The sequence below is a fragment of the Haliotis cracherodii genome, unplaced genomic scaffold, assembly GCF_022045235.1.
Source record: "Haliotis cracherodii isolate W230 unplaced genomic scaffold, xgHalCrac1.p SCAF_10, whole genome shotgun sequence".
NCBI lineage: Eukaryota > Metazoa > Mollusca > Gastropoda > Lepetellida > Haliotidae > Haliotis > Haliotis cracherodii.
Genome location: NW_027266265.1, coordinates 45,022,196 through 45,040,019, shown reverse-complemented (window position 1 = coordinate 45,040,019; position 17,824 = coordinate 45,022,196). Strand labels below are relative to the sequence as shown.

The window sequence follows — 17,824 nt, the reverse complement described above, 5'->3', positions numbered from 1 at the left end:
CATGCCAAAAACCAATAACCTGGGTTGAAATCCCAGATTCACCCTGATTATGATTCTTGGTTTGTCAGCACCAATCCCATGTTCAGGTGTTTCGCCAAAGTAGTAAATCTTTTTGGTTTGCCAGATTGTTCCGCCCACACCTTTAAACTGAAAATAAAGCATTGTTGAGAACAACTCACTCACTGTAATCTGTGAACTGGTAGTGTAAAGCAATGCCTTTATTGCCCCCTTGACCTCTCGGAGGAGGCACTGTTCAACAGTGAGGTACACAATACCAGCTGAGAATATTTCATTGTAAATACATTCGTCCTACCCTTTGGCATGATCTTCAAGTGAAGGAGTCCTTCACCATAAAACTGTCCTTCTGGTGGTATTAACTACACAAAAGAAGTTTAAGAGCACCTTGGTTTTTTATAAGACTATGGGTAATCTGTCATTACTGCGTTGATTGATGCTCATGATCACTAGATTGTCTGGTCCAGACTTGATTATTTACAGACCACTGTCATATGGCTGGAATATTGCTTAGAGCAGCGTTAAGCAACAAACAAACATGTCTGATGGGTATTGCAACTCACAGCCTTCCAGTTGTGGGTGTTCTTTAACTTGTTTTGAGTAGTATATGTACCCTGAAGTGTATTCTATTTGATTATATTTCACCCAATGATAACTAAATGAATGTGCAGACAATACGTTAACTGACAGACAATAGGTTACAATTTGTTAAGCCTAACTAATACTGCTCACATGCCAACATATTCAGATAAGATAATCAGAAATGTTGTTTTTTATTTTATATCTTTTTTATTTTGTAGCAAGATATTATCTCTATTTTGCCATGTTTAGCATAATGGATTCTTTAATTAATGTCAAATGTATTTTCTGATAAAAATTGAAAAATCAAAATCAAAATGATCTTTGTGTGTAATTAAACATGTTGATGACAATATTGTTCTCACCGACAGGAAGTGTCTGAGCCCCTCATGGACCTGAAGAAAGGCATTGATACACTGACACAAAACAAGACGTTTAGATGTATCCTGTCTACGATCCTCGCGATCGGTAACTTCCTGAATGGTGCTCAGGTCAGTGGATTTCATTAGATAATCATACTAGAACATCCTCTTGATGTTCAGGGCATGTCCCCAATACCGATAGTGTCACACAAGGTGTTGAAATGGGAAGTGTGTAGTCCTAATGGAACATCCTCTTGATGTTCAGGGCATGTCCCCAATACCGATAGTGTCACACAAGGTGATAAATGGGAAGTGTGTAGTCCTAATGGAACATCCTCTTGATGTTCAGAGCAGGTCCCCAATACCGATAGTGTCACACAAGGTGTTGAAATGGGAAGTGGGTGGTCCTTATGGAATATCTTCTTGATGTTCAGAGCAGGTCCCAAATACCGATAGTGTCACACAAGGTGTTGAAATGGGAAGTGGTTGGTCCTTATGGAATATCTTCTTGATGTTCAGAGCAGGTCCCAAATACCGATAGTGTCACACAAGGTGTTGAAATGGGAAGTGGGTGGTCCTTATGGAATATCTTCTTGATGTTCAGAGCAGGTCCCAAATACCGATAGTGTCACACAAGGTGTTGAAATGGGAAGTGTTTGGTCCTTATGGAATATCTTCTTGATGTTCCGAAGCAGGTCCCCAATACCGATAGTGTCACTCAAGATGTTGAAGCTCACTGTGGGGCACAAACTGTGCACAGGCCTGCTCAGTGTGTTCTTGTACCCAGATGGTACAGGTCGTTGTTTGTGATATGTATAAGTGATTCCTTTATGCCAAGCCAGATCTCACAGTTCATAGGCTGCCATGTCAAGCTTTGACCAGGGCGATTTTCAAGCTACACTCATTGGATTAACACCAGGGGATAATCTAGTGAAATAAAGATCCCCTTGTATTAAGTTAAATCTTCTTATCCTTATGTTAGATCTTAGTGTGAGATTTTTCCAATTATATGAAATTTGATCCTCTACTTTTCTGTTCAGTATAAATAACTGTGGGTTGTCTTTTCGGGTGTTACCTGATTACATGTTTTGCTTCTGCAGGCCCGAGCTTTCTCGGTAGATTTTTTGTCTCGGATCCCTGAGGTGAAGGACACAGTGCACAAACACTCTCTTCTTCATCACCTGTGTAACGTCATCCTGGACCAGTTCCCCGACACCACTGATCTCTACTCCGAACTAGGACCTCTCACACGGTGCTCTCGGGTGAGTTGACATGCCCATACTACAGATATATCAGCCGTTTCTCCTAGGACTACGGTTTCACAATCAAAACTATTGGCTGACGATGCACCGAGAAAAGTATGGCTGTTACTAACTTGAACCCTGAGAAGGGGGAGTGGACATTTACTTACTTATTCATTTAATGTTTTGTGTGCATGTCATTGCTGACAAAAATAAATGTAAAATATTCATGGACAATGTCCTAATAACGTAAGTAGTTTCCATATATTTTGTACACATCTGTGGCAGGAGAAATCATGTTCAAGACAAGAAACCTATGCATTATCTTGTCTTAAACTTTTAGTCAAGACTTGAATTGTAGGAAATCAAGTATGCAAATAATCTTGATACGTCAACTTGAGAAAAGGGTTGTTATGTTACTGAAGATCCCATGTTTGTGTTGCCAGATTGACTGGGATGAGCTCACCAACAAGTTGAACAAGTTGGAATGTGACTGCAAGTCCTCTTGGGATTACCTCCGAGCAATCATCAAACACGACGGCACTTCCTCAGACATGAAGGGAAAGTGAGTTGATTGTGTCTAGCTTTGTAATTGATCTGACAGCCTCTGTGGTGTAGTGGCGACCGTCTAGAGGTAGAGCGTCTGCCCGGAGAGTGGAAGGTCCGAGGTTCGATGGTACTTGTTGTTACCCTGTCTGGCGCTCAGCATTAAGAGGCTAAAACAAGCACTGGTCGGCTCGTTGTCAGTATACTGTGTCTGTGTGGGGTATTCATGTTAAACTGCGGCATGGTATCTCAGTGAGCTAGCACTATAAATCGTACAAGCAGCCACACACACACGTACATGCACGTCGCTATATAAGTGCAACAATCTTGGACGCGACGTTAAACCCAATTTCACCTCACCACCTGTGGTGTAGTGGATGGAGCATCTGCCTGGAAAGTGGAAGGTTGTGGTTCAATCCCCAGCCATGTCATACCAAAAGACATAAAAAGATGGTACTTGTTGTTACCCTGTCTGGTTCTTGGCATTAAGGGATAATGGTCGGCTTGGAGTCATTATACTGTCTGATTGGGGTATTCATGTTTAAGTGCAGCATGGTATCTCAATTGGCCAGCACTCTAACATTGGTATTAGTCCAGATTAGTACAAGCAGAACTCCCCCCCCCCTTAATTTCCCCATTTCACCTCATTGCAACTCACTTCACTGCCGGACCCGGGGGGGTGTGGGAAGTTGCAGAGAGTGTGCACCCTGACTTCTTTCAGACACATGACATGGGAAGTGTGCTCCATAGCATGCAACAATTACCCTGCAGGCCCGTGAAGATCCGGGTAGAGAATATTCATCAACCCATGTTTGCCGTAACAGGCGTCTATGCTTGTTGTAAGAGGCGACTAACAGGATCAGGTGGTCAGGCTCGCTGACTTGGTTAATGCATTTCATGACATCCCAATTGCATAGATCAATACTCATGATGTCAATCACTGGATTGGCTGTTCCACTCGATATTTGCAGACCGCAGTTATATAGCTGGAATATAAACAAAACAAATAAATATGAGCCAGCACTAACTGTGACATTATTCCCTGTCAGGATGCTGGTGTTCTTGAGTGATGCTGCGGAGAGGATCATGTTGCTGCAGGTCATCTTCAAGAGGGTCATCAACAGGTCAGTTGCCTGTGTACATGTTGTTAAAGGGGCTCTCCAGGGCTGATGTAGATCAGGTGCACACCGCCACAGTGCAGACCATGTTAATAAATCAGAGTTAGAAATTGGCACTAGTCCTATAGTCCTTGCCAAACTGCACAATGGTAAAGGTATCATAAGGACGAGTAGAAATTTGCCATTTTTAAGGGTTTTGCCATATGTTATCATTATAAGGACTAGTGGACAGAAACTGTTTGTTTCTAACCCTGATAAATGCAAGTCAATTTCCTGACAGAGGACATTCCATGTCTTGTTTTCTTCACATATTGTAGATTCATATTTAGCATTGGAAACAAAAATATTTAAGAATTTTTTGCTTAAATTGTCTTCAATCATTTAATAAAAAGAAAACAAGGAATCTTCATTTTTAGAAATTGATAGAAATCTAGTCTTGCCAAACTATCAGATATACTAACTCGGGATATTTTGAATAGTTTTGCTTCAGGGTCTGTGACTACAGGCTATGCTTTTTCAACAGATATGTTCGAACTGTACAGTAGTTACATACAGTAACAGTTTCAGTAACATACAGTAACAGTTTCAGTAACATACAGTAACAGTTCAATGCCAGGAACCTATGACAATCATGATAATAGGTTCAAATCTCCTTGATCATGTTTCATTTTGTCAGCGCCCATGTTTGGGGGTTTCTCGTCTTAAGTGGAAACATTCAAGACTTGGGGCTTTTCTTCCAAATTAAGCTGGCATGCCATGATATAACCGAAATACTTTTCAAAGCAGCGTTAATCCAACTTGCTGCCTCGTGGATGTACGTGCCATGTAGCTGTGTCTCATGTTCCGAGGTGGGGCGGTCGGGTAGCCTAGTGGTTAAAAAGCATTTGCTCGTCACGCCGAAGACCCGGGTTTAATTCCCGACATGGGTACAATGTGTGAAGCCCATTTCTGGTGTCCCCCACCGTGATATTGCTGGAATATTGCTAAAAACGGCGTAAAACCATACTCAACTCACTCACTCACTCACTCACTCACTCACTCATGTTCCCAGGTACCACAAGTTTCTGTTGTTCATGGGGCTACCAGTACACATGGCCAAGGACCAGAGGATCAACCACTTCTGTAAGATCATCAGTGAGTTTGCACTGGAGTACCGCACGACTCGTGACAAGGTCATCCAGCAGCGTGAGAAGAAGGCCAACCAGAGAGAGAGGAAGAAGACACGGGGCAAGATGATCGTGGAGGTAAGCTGCTCCATCAGTTTTGTCCACAGCAGAGTTTTGCTTCACAGCCATATCACCAATGATAATGTTCTGTCATGCAATCAACTGTTATATCAGTGTACAATGCTGTTGCCCCCCCAGGATTGTTTTTATAGAAAACAGTTTTATTTGAATCATGAAAATACAAGTCGGGGACAAGTGATACTTGTACAAATATTTGCCCCCCCCTGTCAAAAAAAGTTAACTACAGCCTTGGTGTATATACAGTTTCAAACAGTATTTTGAATAGACCGAATTTGAAGTATTTTATTTGAAAAATAATGGAGATGGCAATATTACTGCAGGGGAGACAACTCAAATCCAGCCAGTGACTCCCTGTTGCCCAGTTCCACCCTTAGACTATACTACTACTGCATCTACTTACATGACAACAACTATGACTACTATTACTGGTCGGTCACTGAAGAGCACCTTATTTGTTGTTAAAATTATAGTTAATCTGTTATGGCTGGTGCAACCATGACGATCCAAGTTAGAATTGGTCTTCAGCAACTTGGTTGATGCATGCCATCATATCCCAAATGCATAGATCGATGCTCATGATATCTATCACTGGATTGTCTGGTCCAGTTATTTACAGACTGCTATCATATGGCTGGAATATTGCTGAGAATGGCACTAAACAGCAAACAGACAAACAAATACTCCTACTGTTGGTTTATTTATTTGTATGTGATGCAAATTCACCAGGGTTTTAAAATATTTCATAGACTGCTGACCACGGTGTTAAACTCCAGTGATCACTCCTGCTTTGTTTTATTTCAGACGGACAGATTCGCCAAGTCTAAGGATGGTCATCAAGAGGATGAGCTGCAGAAGCTCCTGAAGAATGGCTATGCAAGTGCTGATGAACGTGGGCTGCCTGGACAGAAAATCAGGAAGCGGATAGGTTGGTTCACAATTCATCCAGTTCTTGGGGCGGTCGGGTAGCCTAGTGGTTAAAGCGTTCGCTTGTCATGCAGAAGACCCAGGTTTGATTCCCGACATGGGTACAATGTGTGAAGCCCATTTCTGGTGTCCCCCGCCGTGATGTTGCTGAAATATTGCTAAAAGCGGTGTAAAACCATACTCACTCACTCACTCACTCATCCAGTTCTTACAAGAAAATACTATATGTTTATTTACCTCACTTATCCAAACATCTCTGTGTATGTTTGTTCCACGATCAAAGGACCTGTATGCATTCCAGTTATCATTCTCAACTCCCTGGGAAGTATACAACCCATGCTGCCTACAGGCTTTTTTTTTACATCCACCTCACATATCAGGTTCCCATTCTCTGCTGTGTGAACAGGGACAAATTTGATTTAAGTCACTTATCCAGAGTGACACAACACGTTTTGACACTTAATTGGGTTTCGGGTATATGTACGTATCTGTGTTTCCTCCATCTTGTCATCTACCAATGGATGAGTGGGTTGGTTTGAGTGGACAGGATGAATGTCCTGTACGCTGGGGGTAGTGACAACTCTGTAAGCATTGTTGGCTCAAAGGCTAAAGGACAAACTGGTCACTAGTGGAATCCAGGCACTTCTTAGCCTGATGCAGTAGACATCTCGCCCACTCCGCCCTAGGGATCTTGTTATACAATAGAATATGTCTGAATTGATTTTTCATGTCAAGTCTCAATGTATTCAGTCTTACTGTTGTGCTGAAAGTCACATCTTTCTAGAGGTATTGAATTAGAGTCAAAACTCTTATTTTGATGAGATTAAACAAAAATCATATCCAAAAGGAGAGAATGCATTGTTTGAAAATTAAACAGTAAGAACTTGTGTTACACTGATATGTAAACATTTTGAATTATTGTGGTTGTGTACAAGAGCTGGTTGTGACCAATTCAGATGCAAGAAGTATGGGATCTCGGGGCTGTCTGACAACCGATTCCGAGATGTACGATACGGGAGATGATGAGATTCTGGAGGCATGTGTCCGCACAGCCACAGCGCCCTCTACACGTGTGCCCAAAGAAAGGCGGAGGTCACGCAGTCAAAGGAAATCATGTAGGTGGAACGAGACTTTATCACATAGCAGTATCATTTAGCTGTATCATATAGTTGGATCACATATCTGTATCACATGACTGTATCACATGATTGTATCACGTAACTGTATCACATACCTGGTGGGTGGAGGTGGCCAATATCATAAGAGGGACTTGTACATATGACAGTGTGAAGAAAAGACTTTTGTGTGATATCTCCTTTTATGAGTGACTTGTGTGATTTATTATCTTTCCTGGTATCTCTGCCAAATCTTTGTTCAGTACTATCAACCCTAAGTTTCTGAGTGTTTGTCTACCATAACTCATTATCCCCAAATACTGAAACGTTAATCGAGATGGGATTTAGTAAGAAGTATCATTAAGTGTTTAACACTTTAAGATTATGACATGTGCTTATGTAAGGGGTATACAAGTCATTATGTCATACTTAGTGTAGGTTACGTTACTGTGTTTACATATGGTGCATATTAAGTCACACGTAATGTATATTACATGACAATTAAGGGACTGGTAATTTATTATAAGGGGTCGGTGGGATTGGTCTTAGGACTGTTTCATAATTTGCTGCCACACCCACTTTATGTAAAATTAATTCACCCCCCAATACATGTAATATTATTCCCATCCTAACCCCAACCCCAATATAAAAGACCAGTCCCTAAATATTGGGATATTTTGGGGAGAAAATACAACTTATTTTTTCATGGCCCACCACATAATTGTAGATGTGATACATTTAGGCGAACCCCCTCTTTCGCCATGTCATTTTTTCATACCCCTTTATGACCCCCCTCCCACCATCCTTTATCTCACCAGCCCACCTACCTATAATAGATGACCAGTCCCTCGTCCCTTATGTGTATATAGTTATACGTAGTATATACTACATGACAATTAATGTGTATATAGTCCTACAGTGTGTATATTTCATGACACCTGTGCATTAACTAATATGTCCCATTGATAAACAGAACCTTCCGAGCATCGTCTGCTGACAGAAAACCTAAGGAAAAGGTTCACTGATTTTGTTTGCCGCTTATTCAATTACATATCCTCCTTAACAAAATAAGGAGCAAGCAGGTCAATATTAATTCCCCTCATTATCCCTACGCTCCTCACTGACAAGTTACACAATAATACCATCCTCATCCTTCGGAGTAGACATTTCAACTTTTAATGAAGTAATGATCCAATGTTGAAAATTTACCTTTAACACCAACATGTTTGGATTCTTCTGGTTATAACAATTCTTGAGCTTCTACTAGATGGAATTCGCGATGAATAATATATCTAATCAGGCAGTAATTAATTGTTTGAGATACTCACATTGGAAAGTAAAAATGTGTTATATTTTTCTTCCATGGTTTATTATTTTGGGGTGAGCTGTAACAGGCTGTAACCTGTGTTTTAACATTACACATTCTCACTCATGCCATCTTTTGTTATTTTTAGATAACAAACAATTTTACTTAGTATATTTTTCCAATGTTTCGTTCATCAACATGCATTAACCCTTTCCCTCAGTATTTAGGGGACATTTAAGAGGAGCTGCTTTTGACACAATTATCAGGATCTCTTCTCTTGCCCTAAGAGTTAAGGGGGGATTAGGTTTGAGCTAATGAGAGTCCTTGCCGCTTTGATTCAAGTCATTCAAAATCAGCCCTATTCCAGATATTTAATGTATGTTGTGTATCAGTCTTGCAGTAAATCATTACCCTTGTTACACCGAGAGTTGTAGTTTCACACGTAACAATGTCTTGACCTAGTCTAGGTACCGGTACTCTTTTGTGACCCATGAAGATCTGGGGTAGAATAGGTCTACAGCAACCAATACTTGTCGTAAGAGGCGACTATGCTTGTGATAAGAGGCAACTAATGGGAATGGGTGGTCAGGCTTGCTGACTTGGTTGATGCATGTCATTGTATCCCAAATGCCTAGATCGATGCTCATGATATCAATCACTGGATTGTCTGGTCCAGACTCGAATATTTACAGACCACCGTCATATAGCTGGAATATTGCTGAGTGCGGCGTTAAACAACAAACAAATAGACAGACTATTTAAGTATGGAGAAGTGTTAATTGAGTAATTTTCTCTCAGTTTATGAAGATGACCTGTGGAGAGTTTTGTGAGGTAATAGGCGAATGCCAGAATGGGTCTGGATAGTGTGGGACTATTTAGCTGAGAATGAAGTCCTATGTCAGACTGACAGTTCTTCCGTCCATCCACTGTCTCGCAATCTCTCTATATCCCACTACAGCACTGGGCCCAGCTTTGTTACTGCACTCATCCTCAACAGCATAACCTATATATATTTGTATGGTAATAACATTCTAAACATATGCTAATTGTTTAAAATGGTGTTTACAAATAAAGATTTCATCTAAATTTACCATTATTTTGAATACACAACTAATGGACCAAAATTTTTTTTTAAATTAATTATTACAATTTTCCTGTAATTCTTTCGCAAATTATTTTTGATATGCATTGAAGAATTTAAGAGTTTAGTAAGGTTTCATCAGTTAATTTTGTGTTGTGAATATTTTTGAATATGCTTTGAGGATTTTGGCAGTTGAATCTGTGACCACCTGTCTCATACCATTCTCTGCACTAATGGCGTCTTGTCTCTCTCCTCTTTCAGCCTTTTGGGATAGTGATTACTAGGTAACTGCCCACACATGTCTTTCCATCCGTCCGTCCGTCCATTCTCACTTGGAATGCGGTTGACAATCAGTCCTCATACTTGTCTGTGTTGCAGCATCAGTGCAGGACTATCTCACAGTCTTTACTAATTCGTAAAGTTCAGGGTCTCTGGTTTGAAAAATAAAATTTGCCGCTATGAAACTGTACTTTAACAATTGAAAAGGTGTTGTGAAGTGTCTTGTTATACAACAGAGTGATTATTATGAAAACATGATTATGTTTTTAGGTATTCAGCCCAGATCAATTTAGTTTCGTCTGTCATGGATGAGCCCCTTTTCATCTTAACAAACGTTTGTTATTAAAGCTCTTTTATTGACAGTAATACACATATTGTTTTTTGGTATTATTTTTAAAACTTTTATTCACTTTTTTTCAAACAAACCATTAATCTTTCTCGTTTTTATTTTTGCCCCATGGCACATGGTTGAGGACCTTTAAAACAAGACAATTATTTTGACAAATTATCACATTGAAATTTCTTTTGTTAAAAAATTGTGTGTGCAAGGAACATTATCCTTGAGCTATGAATATCCATTAACTATGTACAGTTCTTGGAAAAGTGATATTTCCACAAAAAGCTTCATATCCACATTATTGTTTGAAAGTATAACATGTCCATGCTCGACGAAACAGATCCCAATGGGCATAGAAGGCAAAATAGCAGTGAAAATTATATGATGGATCACTATTAATCAATGATGACTTCATCAGAAAAATATGACAAAGACATTTAAAGTTACTTTTTGGAAGCACTCTCACAGATTACAGACCCTGAACTTTAGGTTGTGCATTGTCGGTGTATTACACATTGAGCCCTAGTCATGCGTTGCTAGTTTGACTGCAAGCAGCTGCATCATAAACTGTATATGAATGTTCTGTTGGCGTTATCTCCGTATTTCTCTTACAGCTCTTTTGCAACACTGTTACAATGTTTTGGTCATGTGACCTGGAGCTGTCAATCAAGTCATGTGCTCTGTGTGTTGTTCTTAACTCATATACTCATCTTGCCTTGAGACTGTCGTACATAACATCGTAGAAGCATTGACAGTCGAAATCAACAAAGTCATCCAAAGAATGCATGTCCCCAAGTGACAAAATGTTCAACTGTTGTGACATACGTGGTTTACTTGTTTTATTAATATACTACTCAAAAGAAGTTAAAGAACACCCAATTCTTTCATATTACTATTACTATCATGCCATGACAGATTAACAATAGTGTAATATGAAAGAATCAGGTGTTCTTTGACTTCTTTTGAGTAGTATATATATATATAATGATAGATAAGTCCCTTGGGAACTCCAGGTAGATTTTGCCCCTAGAGAGTGAGTGAATGAGTTTGATTTTACGCTGCTTTTAGCAATAATTTAGCAATATCACAGCAGGGGACACAAGAAATGGGCTTCACACATTGTACCCTTGTTGAGAATCAAACCTGGGTCTTCGGCATGGAGCGTGGGAACGCTTTAACCACCAGGCTACCCGACCACCACTTGCCCCTAGAGAACTCCATGCTTGTTGTAGGAGCCAGCTGAAATGACGGTTGTGGTTACTTGTACAACTTTGTACCCTGATGTAGATGTGGATCTATTGTCTTGTCAACGACCGCTTTCCCTGGCTCATACTTGTTTACTTACGGAAGCTTCAATGTAGCTGAAATACTGCTGTTTTGAGCATAAAAAAACATTTACTTACTACATACACATATATGATCTCGAACCCCCTGGTGTATTTATCATTATTTCATTCTTTATCAAATAATATCCAATATGATATTTATAAACTGGGGAAACCCTTTTGATCAGACTTGTACAAGTGGAGATCTATCACAAACTGATATTAATGTCTATAGCCTCAGTTGTTAATCCGTGAAGATCCGGGTAGAATAGGTCTTCAGCAACCCATGCTTGTCGTAAAAGGCGACTAACAGGATCGGGTGGTCAGGCTCGTTGACTTGGTTGATGCATGTCATAGTACACAGTTGGATTGATGCTCATCACAGGATTGTCTGGTGCAGACTCGATTATTTACAGACCACCGTCATATAGCTGGAATATTGCTGAGTGCAGCGTTAAACAACAAATAATCAGACAAAAGGTAGTTGTTATCTGGGGTGTATTCCAACCGGCCAACTGTTTGCAGAGTTTGGAGTAATTTTGAACAAATCTATAAATTGATAACAGGCCTGTCATTGACTATTAAGATTAATATCAATATATACTACTCAACTTTTGACAGGGACATTTCTCTTTTTTCAAGAATTGTCCCTGTCGTATACTGAGTAGTATACGCTATATATCACCCTGGATGGTACAAAGCAAAGTCAGAACAGAGAGATACAAGTTGGTAGCAATGGTACCACCTTGGCAGACCGTGCTATATATCCTATATCAGCATATTGAGACAAGTATATGTTATACTGACACTCTAGTATATGTCATGCTTGCAGCAGTGTCATTTCTCTGCATCATCATGTTATGTTTCTCCTTATTTCTCTGTTCTCATTTGTGGTAAGCATGTGTTGCATATTTGACAGTTCCATGGGTTATTTTGACTTCTTTTACGTTTGCAATGATTTTTTTATTTGGCATTGAACATTACTACATATATACAAGTAATATTGCGGTATTGTCAGTGTTGTAATATTAACATGATGCTGTCAGTCACATAGAAAAGTGAAGGTGTATGCCACACAACATGCCATGGGGCTCTGCTATCGGCCATGTTGTTAAGTTGTAGCTCGGCCAGGATGATAGTTCCACTGTATTTATAGGCATCTCTTCAGGAAGGTAACAGCATGGATTGGGTTGTATACAAATGTAGGAGAAATGAGTGTTATATTTGAACAATTTATGCTAACAAAATATAAAACTATTTTTGGCATATTAATTGTAAACATACAAAAATTCAAAATGGCATTTTGATAAAAGTTGACTTTGTGCTTCTGGAAGAAAGTCAACATTTATCAAGATATTTCATGTTTGCATACAGTGACAAAATATATTTTGACAAATTTTCCTGAATGAATGAAATGTTTAGCCAATCAATTCAGTGGAACAATTGTTGACATGTGCACTGTATGTATTATCTGTGCTAGCTTCATCCCGCTGGACAGTTTATTGGGAAAGCAACCAACACTGGTTGACGGGTAAACAGCTTAGTGCCCCTATCAGCACCACCTAGTGGTGGTCGTGTGCGTAAGTTTCAAAACTTAGGGTGGGGTCAATTTTATAACACCACAGTGACTGGGCAGAGTTTGAACTTCAGTGAACATCCTCGGCATCTGTTTCTGTGGCAACAGAATTTCAGATCCTCGAGGTACAAAACACTCAATTCAATAAATTGTTTATTTGAAATATAAAATTCAATTTCATTTTCTTCTGAAATCAGATTCTGCTCTGTAAGACTGCAATGTTTTTAAAGGTTCTTGCATTTGAAATGTGAGGTACAAGTTAAGCTAAAAAAAAACAACCTCACTCTACTGTAATGCAACTATCTTAAAAAGGACTGCGCTCAAATGATGATTATTTCTTTTCAACTCTGGTCAAGGATAACGAAAGAGGTGAATTTAATATACTAACTGTTCTTCTGTTCAAACTATAATACACTTGGTTCGGGTTGTCAACAGTGACATGCAAAGTCCGTTGTGGGTGTTAGCGGTTTAAGCTGTGAATAGCTGCAATACTGCTGATGTAGCTTAAAGCAATATTTACTCACTCACTCAAAGAGGTTGACTGCGAAATGTCTGTTACAGCATGTAACTGGTGGAAAGTTTGCAGGCAAATTATTCTCAAGCTCTACACGATAAACCCATTCTTGCATGCCCTGGATTATATAGACTATTATTGATTTCTGTCACATTTGTTTTGAGGTATTTCTCTGGTTTTCAGTTGTTTATATGTCTTCTGAATGTGATAGTCTGTTGTTTTGTTTGCATGCGTTAGCTTCGACTGTATCAGCTGCTTCTTGTTCAGTGACTGCTGCAAGCTGCTCACAAGTTTAGTTACAAACTCGTACAGAGTTGCAGTTTTATCTCATTTTCATGGTACTTTATGTTGATTCCTAATGTTACAAGTAATGATAATTCTGTGAGAGTAATTTTGCAGCTAACAAATGGTTATAATATCATTGGCTGATCTGTTGAGGTGTCCTCATGTCCTCATTAGTTCCAAATAAACCAGTAATTCTACTTTGCTTTATCGACACAAGAACTTTATTTACAAAGGGTACTCATGTTGTGTGTTGCTCTGATTACAAAACATTAATTTGTGTTTTTCTTAAATTGAAATAGGAAATAGGTTAATTACTAAGCATTCTGGACAAAAAAATGTAAGTATGTGTTCATGGTTTTTATATTCTTTTGTTTATTTTTTCAGTACGTCGGACATTGAGAGGTGGCCTTGACCTTAACGAGTTGCAGGCCGTGATTGGAGAATCTGACCAAGTTTGATCATCGCTCACGTCGAATGTCACCTTAGTCTTTCATAGTCAACTACCGCCCATTTTGTCCCTCCTTGCATAGCTATCGACCTTCACTCAACGTCCACATGTCGCCATGCCGGCTGCTGGCCATGGTTTAAGGTCTAGAAGCAGTGTGGAACAAGTACTGCACACACAAAGAGGAATTTTCTATGCAACAATTAAAACAAATATATATGCTAGAATCTGTCTCAAGAACTGCTAGAATATTCAGTTAAAATTTTCACATGCATTGTTAATGTGAACAGCATTCAATATATTTGGTATGCAAGTTGAGATGTTGAACTAACATAACCTGAAGATATTTGAATTGCAAGCTCCGTAATAATAGCTGTCAATGATATTCATCATCATGAATTATTTTATTAAATAATTTCAGAATATTGAAATCAAACATTTATTGTATTAAGATAATAACTAGTTAATAATGACCCTGCACTGAAAAATGTGAGTGGACGAGACATTTCAATATGAATGCTGTTTGTGCAAAATAGAAGCTTAGTATTACGAATTTATGTCGGCAGTGATAATGTCGACATGGACAAGACGAACTGTATTAAGTCAACAACAGGATGGTGAGCGTACACATCCGCCAGTAATCTGTGATAAGACTCTAGCTTGCTGAATTGATTACATCATGTTGGATTTAATTTGCCGACATCATATTGCTACCCCTTTTATTTTTATATGTGTCGATTTTGTAAGACTATTTGGGGGGTCTCTTGATAATGGACCAAGTAGGATAGGTGCTAAAAAAGTACAAAAGATCAAATTTCAATATTTCAAATGGAATAAAGTGCCCTAAACAGTGGTATGTGCAATATGCTATTTGATATAGTCAATAGTGATGTGTTCAGATACTGACAATGTATGACACATTTGTCTTCAGTGTTGTTGTCAAAGGTTTTGTTACCATGATTTCAAGTAGCTTAGCAGTTTGATCTTTTTTGATGTTATTTCATTGTAAATAGAATGTTAACGAATGCAATTGTACAGGTGTACAGATGAAATCATTTGCATTTACATCATTAAAATATTTGTTATTTTTCTAAGTTACCTGCTTTATAAATGTGAATTTATTTATTTATTACTGACATCAAGACAAAGTGTCCCTCAGAGCTCTCAGTAATAATCCGTTACATTGTTAATTATATCAACTGCATGCAACAGCACATGCCTCCATTATCAAGCAACAGATGAAATTTACTTCCGACATCCAATGCAAAAATTGCCCCTATAATTTGGCAATGACAAAAATCAACACATGGTATATGTGTGTATTGCAATGATGCACAAACAATGATATCTATGTTCATTTAAGCGTAAAATTTGTGGAAAAGAATCAAAATATTGTCGAGAGAAAACATTCCCCTAAATGCAATATACTGCATGGGGACATGTTATATCTGAGTTATATCCTGGGTTATTGCATGACCGTCATGTGACATTGTGTTGAAGATCTTATTTAAACATTATTGTCAGCTCTGAGAAGGATATGTGTTACGTTACAGTCAATATATTGTGAATCTGAATAAGATGCATCAGGATTAATGAGCAATCTTGTCTGAAAGGATGCTTAGACTTGTAAAGTGTGAGGCCAAAGTTATTAATGCACTAGTCAGTCAAATATTAGTAAGTCACTATGACCATAGTCTAAAATGTTGGACATATGCTGACATTTAGGCAGTACTCCTAAGACAGCTTTATATGCACAGTATATATATTCTTAAGATATCAGGCCTGCATCAGCACAAATACAAGTACCGGGGTAGATATTTGATTTGAGTTGTCTCACTTTAGACAATTACACATTGTCAGGTCATGCCGAATCACTGACATTCTATAAATGATGCTTCATCATTTATAATTACTTTCTGACTATATCAAACTAAAAATCGGCATGTGGTTCGCTAGTCATCTTTTGTGGAGCTCCAGTGTAATGGTTCCACAAAGGGAGATTGTGTACATATAGTTTTCTAACATGTGAAAGTATTACAGTTGCCTGATTTGGTATGTTTTTGGAAACTATATTTTAGATAATATATAGTGCCTTCAAATATGGAACCGTAAATTTGGCCTGAAATATTGGTGCTGATGGATACTCCAATGCAATACGGTTTATATTGCATACCCTCAGCATGCTTGTATTCACCACCTTGCTGTAACATATAGATGATGTTCTTATGCACAGTGTAGCAGTAGTGTGCCTGAATAATAATGTCACAGAAGCTCAAGCTAAATGGCCAGTGATGATGTTGCCATATTGACTAGTGTATACACGGACCTCGGTTTATGAGATAACATGCAGAGCTGGCTACTGCTGAATGTGTAGCCACAGATTGGTATCTGGTGTTGTCTGCTGCAATTGTGGTCACAATTTGGCGCTGGATTTATCTGCTGCAAGAGCATCCACAGTTTGGTATCTGATGTGGTCTGCTGCAAGTGTAGCCACAGTATGGGGTCTGGAGTGGTCTGCTGCAATTGTAGCCACAGTTTGGTGTCTGGAGTGGTCTGCTGCAATTGAAGCCACAGTTTTGTATCTGGAGTGGTCTGCTGCGATTGTAGCCACAGTTTGGCGTCTGGAGTGGTCTGCTGCGATTGAAGCCACAGTTTGGTATCTGGAGTGGTCTGCTACGATTGTAGCCACAGTTTGGTGTCTGGAGTGGTCTGCTGCAATTGAAGCCACAGTTTGGTGTCTGGAGTGGTCTGCTGCAATTGAAGCCACAGTTTGGTGTCTGGAGTGGTCTGCTGCTGAATATGTGATGTGGTGCGGAAGAAAGCATTGATCTCAACCAATCACTACCAGCCTACCGGAGGGTGTATGCTTTGTTATATTTATTGTTGTGAGTGCATCCATGTTACAGTTGAGATTGTATAACCTAACCAGTTGTGATAACAAGCAATAATAACAGAAGTTGATAGACAGCAAGGTTCACAATATATGACAATATCAAAATATAGAATGTGCTCATGTTACAATAGCTCAAGGAGACATCCCTTTTAGTAAAATTAACAAAAATTTCCATATCTGTATGATGAAATATTTGTTTAATTTTGGACTCAAAAGTAATGCCACTATTATAATGTTACGTTGCTGATTATATATGTTATAAGTAGTAGTCATTTATTCCCATAACTCGTCATCACATTGGTAAAGACTGTTCAAATAGCCAGCCATTTGCAATATGGTTTCCCAGAATCTGGAAATCTTAATGTCATGATTTACCCTCTGTGTGATATTATTGGTTACTAAACTCTGTGACAATGTCATCATCAATACATGCTAAATGATTGTTATAAGTGATATTCTTCCTAAATAAGAATCTTGGATCATTTTGCAAATGGCCGCCTCCCTTCATGACATCCTGGTCTGAGGAAATGATGACTGTAATTATTTATTGTAGCATCCGACTGTAAATTTTGACATTTTTGCCATATTTTGGATATGCAAATTTTAACCAGATTTATAGAATAAAGTTTCTTAAAA

General features: G+C 38.8%; 1 protein-coding gene across 9 annotated transcripts in view; it reads left to right on the top strand.

Annotated features, from left to right (window-relative positions):
- LOC139454421 (FH1/FH2 domain-containing protein 3-like) overlaps positions 1–17,824 on the top strand; it is a 135,743-nt gene extending 117,919 nt beyond the window's left edge. For 6 of the 9 annotated variants that reach the window (XM_071236114.1, XM_071236120.1, XM_071236121.1 and 3 more), the window contains 8 exons: positions 966–1,085; positions 2,057–2,218; positions 2,644–2,762; positions 3,793–3,867; positions 4,913–5,105; positions 5,910–6,033; positions 6,989–7,147; positions 14,235–17,824. In XM_071236114.1, the coding sequence (XP_071092215.1) occupies positions 966–1,085; positions 2,057–2,218; positions 2,644–2,762; positions 3,793–3,867; positions 4,913–5,105; positions 5,910–6,033; positions 6,989–7,147; positions 14,235–14,308 (1,026 nt within the window). In that variant the 3' untranslated portion in view covers positions 14,309–17,824. Of the gene's footprint in view, positions 1–965; positions 1,086–2,056; positions 2,219–2,643; positions 2,763–3,792; positions 3,868–4,912; positions 5,106–5,909; positions 6,034–6,988; positions 7,148–8,120; positions 8,164–9,795; positions 9,819–14,234 lie in introns of all 9 variants that reach the window. The other 3 variants (XR_011652456.1, XM_071236115.1, XM_071236116.1) reach the window with 3 other exon arrangements.